The sequence below is a fragment of the Sinocyclocheilus grahami genome, unplaced genomic scaffold (genome assembly GCF_001515645.1).
Source record: "Sinocyclocheilus grahami isolate Dianchi unplaced genomic scaffold, SAMN03320097.WGS_v1.1 scaffold1095.1, whole genome shotgun sequence".
Taxonomy (NCBI): domain Eukaryota; kingdom Metazoa; phylum Chordata; class Actinopteri; order Cypriniformes; family Cyprinidae; genus Sinocyclocheilus; species Sinocyclocheilus grahami.
The window spans coordinates 14,339-20,761 of record NW_015506274.1 but is presented as its reverse complement, the minus strand read 5'-3'; the positions used below and the strand labels follow the sequence as shown (position 1 = coordinate 20,761).

The window sequence follows — 6,423 nt, the reverse complement described above, 5'->3', positions numbered from 1 at the left end:
TCCCTGCCGGTAAGAGACTCGAACCCACAACCTTTTGGTTTATGAGTCCGACTCTCTAACCATTATCTAACCACGACTTCCCCCACACTTTCAGAGGTGTGATAGACGAGGGAGACATACAAAATTTGCAGGGCTGGGGGTACTTCAGGACAGGTTTGAAAACCACTGCACTAGAGCATTTCACAGCACACTTTCAGAGTTCCTCTGAAACCCTCCACATTCCCCAGACTGCCTACCTGTATAGATCTGCTTTGGGTTATTATATGCTATTTGTGCAGCAGCAGTATGTCTTAAATACTCACAGAACCATATCGGCATATGTTATTCTTTGGGTCTATTCCCTCCACGGAGACCAGTGCGCTGGAAGTGAAATGTGACAACATGCCCCATGAAACATCTGAGGGGCACGTTGTTATTTATATATATATATATATATATATATATTCATTTAAGTTTAACACAAAACTAATAGATGAGCCAAACTGTTTTACATTTCTTGAAATAATAATTCCTGAACATTGAAAATTGACTATCATTCTTTATTCACTTGTTTCACATGGATTCTCATTAACATTCATGAAAGTAATTAGTGTAAATTACATCACTAATCTATAGTATAGCATAGGTTTAATAATAACGGGCACATTGTAATGCAGTGTTACAATGTTCCCCATCTGCACAACTGGAATTTAACACTGGTTAGTGTCTTTTGCTAGTTAGCGAAGCATTAAATAACTTCCTAAACTGCTAAATAACAAATTGGAGATTAAAATAATAGCAGATTTGTCTCATGATAAATAAACACTAAAAACTGAGATGAAAAATTTACTTCAGCCAGAAACGTACTTTTGCTATGGTTAAATAAATGTTCAGCGATATCTTCAAAAGATTATGAATTTTGGCACAGTTTCTTTCTTTAGATAGTGTTGATATTGCAACTAGTAAATACTGTACATTTTGTTACGTTAGCATGTGTGGAAATCTTTAAACCATGGTTGTTACTAACCCTGCTTTAGTTTGTGCCCCACACACCTCTATTTCATGATAAAATTGACAGAATTTGAAAACTGATAGGGCATACTTTGTTTCAAATTAAAAGTAACAAAGCACAAAGCTTATTGTGATTGACATTGGATGACAGGTGCTATAAATATTGTTTAGTGAAATTCATGCATCAGCTGAAAATTTACCTGTTGTAGTTTATCCACATTGCGTGCACGTTATGAAACATGACATTGAAGAATTAAACATTGTTTTGGTCAATGATTTTGGCCTGCAAAAATAAATAAATAAATATTTTTTAAAGACAAATTTATTTCAAAGTTTGCATAATCTGATATCAAACATTAAAGCATAATCTGTATGTATGTATCTGTTTGTAGTCTTTGTGGGGGGCAAAACATCAAATGCAATGTGTATAGATGATTGAGAGATGTACAAATAACCATTTCTCAAAAGCCTGAAGCACACAGCAAAAATATGTGTTTCATGACCTGAAGGAGGATTTAAAAATATATATATTATGAAAAGCCTTTTAGCTATAATCGTTTATAATCAATCAGATGACAAAGGGCAACTAGGCTAAATAACCATGCTGACAATATAGAGGCCTTAGAAATTCATGTATTGAATATGATACAGTAAGTTTAAAAATATATAAATAAGTAAAGTTGAAAAAAGGTTGAAAAACAGAATAGAAATGTCGATATATTAATTGAAATCACTGTCCAAGATGCAGCTGCATGCTTAGTGGTAAAATAAAAAAATAAAAAAAATTGGTCTGGAAACATTTTGATTTTATAGGGGGTACCTCTAAACTTGGCAACTCATCAACAATTTTGAATCATTTGGCACTTAGTAGGGCTGCACAATTAATCGAATTTCTAATCGCGATTACAATTATGGATGCCACAATTACGTAATCGTTCAAAGTCCTCATGTTATTCTGTGTGCTTAAGATGTGTTTTTTCTTTCTACATGTTATCTTAAGGGTTTTTCCATTGTTTTCATTTTAGTTTTATCATACCATTCATATTTTTACGTTTTTTTTTTATAATTTAAAGAAGAAACCAACGTATAGTTGACATTTGAGGCTTAATACTATTGAAAAGCACTAAAAGTTTTTCAGTTACAGTGTTTTCAGCTTGTTTATTTTCATATAAAATATGGCATGCCGTTGCATCAAACAATGGTATAAACATCATTCAATGTAAATTGTGATAATCGTAATTAATAATCGCAATTACAATTTCAAGGGAATAATTGTAAATTATGATTTTTGTCATAATTGTGCAGCCCTAGCACTTAGTTATTATAGGGAAGCAAACATACTATACTATTATTCTCAAACAGGCATTCAAGAACAAAAGCAGATTCATTATGTCTGAAACGCTGTAAAACAGCAATAAAAATGGATTTCAAATGACATGCAATACTGCTGAACCTCAAAACTATAGCTTGGTGCAAAACTGAATCACATCTCCCAATGCTAAAAATAACCAAATTAATTAATTTAGGTATTGTCAACGTCTCCGTGCAGATGCAGGAATTTCAGGATACAGGAGGAAACCGGAGAAGGTAGAGTCATTGGTGTTATCTGCATACACTCCCCCAAATGCCTCATCTCCATAGACTTGCAGCCATACCTCATCTCCTGCCTCCAAACGCAAGATAACAGAACCTGATGCCTGATCCACGTTGGCCTCTTGGTATTGGTCAAAGGTGAACATGATGGTCTTGTCATTCATGTAGAGACTGACTTTTGCATCTTTAGTGTAGACGGTGAGATGATAAGTAAAGAAGTACACTCCTGGCAGAGCACAGCGGAACTTTCCGGAAACGTCATCATAATGATGCTGGTCATTGTAGAAGAACTTGTTGAAGCGGATTGGCACATTGGTGGTGGGAACAAGCTCACTCAGACCTACGCTAAAGGCTGAATGGTAAGACAAAGCACTTTCACCACGGGCCCCTTTCAGACCTGGGTTCCCAGGAAAGCCTCTTGGTCCAGCAGGGCCAATGTCTCCCTTCTGTCCAGGATCTCCTTTCGCACCTGCTTCACCTGCAAAAAATAGAATCATTATATACTTTAGCAGTCGTACAACTCAATTAAATAGGTTGTTACAAGATCAGAATCAGAAGCCTGGAAGGATCCTAGTGCTTTGGCTTTTGATGTCTTACTTCCCTAAGATCATTCATGGGCTTCGTACAAGTTTGCCACCTCAAACATGACTCCTCAGAGACAGGGTCTGGGCTGCAATGCTTGTTTTCTGACCCTGTCTCCAGCTGGGACTATATGAGCAGAGTCAGAGGAGAGGACTGAAGGACCCTGACCATGGCAAGGGATGTGCAGCTCAAATGCCGCCGACATAACCTTCACCTTCCTTAACTTCTGGACCACAGTCTCAAAGGTGGTGCCAAAAAGACAAAAATGTGTGATTGGGGCATCAAGGAGCAAATATCTTTCTTTCTCTTTGAGCCCTAAAAGGATAAGCCAAAGATGTTGCTCTGTGGCCCAGCCTACCTACCTGGTGGCACAAAGGGCAAAGACCCTCAAAAGTTGGGCCTGATAGGCCTGCAACAACAGCATGGTGTGCAGCGCACCACCAGCCTGTTGGCCACTGTGTAAGCCTTGGCCATGAGCCTTGATGTAGTCTGACAGGGCTTTGAGGGCAAGGTGGGTGCCTTTCATGAAAATGCAACTGGATGTAGAAGAGGCAGGAACACGGGCTGAGTACAGTTTCTCCCACAATCTCACCAATTCCTGGTAAGGATCGAGGAGAAATGGCTCACCGTGGGGAGCATTTATGGCTTGTGAGGAAGCTTATCAAGCCTGCTTTTAGCTGATTCCTCTCTCTGCCAATAAGTATAACTTTAGCCTGGCCAAGGTGGGGGCCATAATCTCCACCAACTCATTGTAAGCAGGTTCAAGGGAGGAGGCGAGCTCACTGGATACTTCTGCCTCTTTTCCCAAAACATCTAGCTCCTCAGAGCTAGACTGGGCCAATTGCATGCTCTTCGCCAGATCATAGAGGCCACCGAGTGGGCTTCCAGATCAGGCATGAGAACAGCGGAGCTAGCGAGGGATGGCTGAGAAAAGGCCAAGCCTGCTTCAAGCTCCTTTGGCAGCTCCATCTTCGAATCTATTATCGAAGTCACCGCCCATCCCCCTAAAAGAGAGCCGGGCAGGAGAAGAGCTTCCTCACTGTGAGCACACCCAGCTCCCTTGAGAGCTGACTGAGCGTGTTACAATCCTAGGCAGATGATACAAATCCTGTGTGTCACCTGGTGTAATCTTTCACATGGCATGACATCTTCTAAACCTCCTTTCCATTTTGATTTGAAACAGACCCTTTATATTCCAAACAAACACACACAGAGGTCGAGATTTTCACATGCACACACAGGAATCTATTATCGAAGTCACCGCCCATCCCCCTAAAAGAGAGCCGGACAGGAGAAGAGCTTCCTCACTGTGAGCACACCCAGCTCCCTTGAGAGCTGACTGAGCGTGTTACAATCCTAGGCAGATGATACAAATGGCTTCCTGAAGACAAAGATGCTGGGGATTCCATGACATGTGACCTTTTATGACACTGCTTACGTCATGCTCTGTCATGTCACTGCCATCAGCCAACTGAACTGACGTATTTGCAGACATGCTTCAGATGCCAGCAACACCGGAGGAATTGCCATAGCATCAACACTGACTGAAGTTCCACTTTGAAAGATAAACATTTTAGTTTTATAGATTACAAATTATATAATTGAGTGCATTTGTCGATAAGTGTGGTTTCCCCATTTTTTCAGTGTACCCTATATCAATGGCTTTTTACCACTTAATTTCACCATAAACAAAAGCTTCATCAGCATACGATAAATAATTCTTATTTAGAAAAAAACAAAAACATTTAGTTTTCAGTCAATTTTTACTTTAAGTTAATTAATTTATTTATTTCAGTCGGTAAAGATCAACACTCTGATGTGAAGCGAAAATACTATTTAAACATTTATGTTTAATGTTTGATTATTGGATAACATTATTTACACTGCCCTTATCTCTTGTGGCCTATTTCACAAAGCTGGTTTTGGTAGTAGGGAGTTTCCAGATATTTTCTAGGATCAAAGCCTGAGCTGACAAGAAAAGCTGATGATTAGTGCAATGGTACCGACAAAGCCTGGTTGGATTGGTTTTGGTTTTGTGTGTTCTGTTACCCTGAGTTTGTTCAACTAACTTCATGGTACAGGCCTCATCTAAATTGGGTTGGATTTGTTTGTTTTTCAACTCTAAACCTACTCTGAAACTAAGAGTTTGTTTAAATAGCTTTGTGTAACAAGCCATTGGTAAAGACCTGAAACCAAGATAAAAGGTGGTTTCAGACATGGAGCAACATGAATCATTCACAAAAACAACACCAGTAACATTAAGAAAATTAAGAGAGAAATTTTGAAGGGGGGTCTATAATTATTTGTTCACAGATGTCACTTACAGAAGTCAGAAGCACTGTATGTTTCAGACAAATGATCTAGCAAAGTTCCAAACTGTATAAAGTGAGCATACTCTAACCTTTATCTCCTTTCTCACCCCTCAGTCCATCACGCCCATCTCTGCCATCTCTTCCAGGTTTTCCACTGTGCCCAGGTGTGCCAGGAACACCTCCCATCCACATGGCACATGGCTGTCTATGATCAGGTTGACTGACATCTGTTCCCAGACCCTCAGGCTCTTCCACGTCCTCTCCTCCCTCAGTCCCTTCATCCAACACTGTCTGCTCTTCATGCTCCTCTAGAAGGTCTTGACATTGACTGAGTCGTCCAATGAGAAAGATTCCCAATAAGATCTTCCATAGCAGCGTCATACTAATGTCAAATGAAATATCCAAGAATTGAAATAAGCATTTTGTACTTATAAATATGTTTGTGTTGTATGTCATATATAAAACATGAGATGTTGCACTTCCCAAAGTATCAGTTGTTTCACTTTTTGTTAAGACTTTTGAACACAATGTTATAACTTAACTCTAAACCTAAACTGCTTGATGCGATTGGAAATTTCAAAACATTTTAGTGATGTCAAACCTATATTTGCTGATATATAGACTATATTAAAATAATGCTATGAAAACCTGGCTTTCTTACCTGGTCTGTAAGTGTAAGTCTTGCAGAAGGACAGAACATTAAGAACAACCACTGAGCGATGCAACTGCCTTTGTTGGTGATGTGCTGTCATCACTGTGGACTTTTCTGAACTATATTTATCCAAGTCTAAATTCTAAATGTATTTATGGCTCGTTGAACAGCAGATCACTTTATCCAATCTGATACTAGTCTGACATACATTGTTAAAAGAAAGTTTATTTTCTGCAGTATAATATGAATGCAATGTAAGCAAGAGAAACATAATTATCAAGTGTCATGGCAGTT

The 6,423-nt window shown here is 38.9% G+C and overlaps 1 protein-coding gene across 1 annotated transcript; it reads right to left on the bottom strand.

Annotated features, from left to right (window-relative positions):
• Positions 1-2,243: 2,243 nt before the first annotated feature.
• adipoqb (adiponectin, C1Q and collagen domain containing, b) lies at positions 2,244-6,219 on the bottom strand. Its single transcript, XM_016252241.1, has 3 exons — positions 6,139-6,219; positions 5,567-5,859; positions 2,244-3,061 (listed from the first exon to the last, which is right to left on the bottom strand). Exons 2-3 carry the CDS (start codon positions 5,856-5,858, stop codon positions 2,523-2,525), a joined length of 831 nt encoding a protein of 276 aa, XP_016107727.1. The 5' UTR covers position 5,859; positions 6,139-6,219; the 3' UTR covers positions 2,244-2,522.
• Between the last annotated feature and the right edge of the window lie 204 nt (positions 6,220-6,423).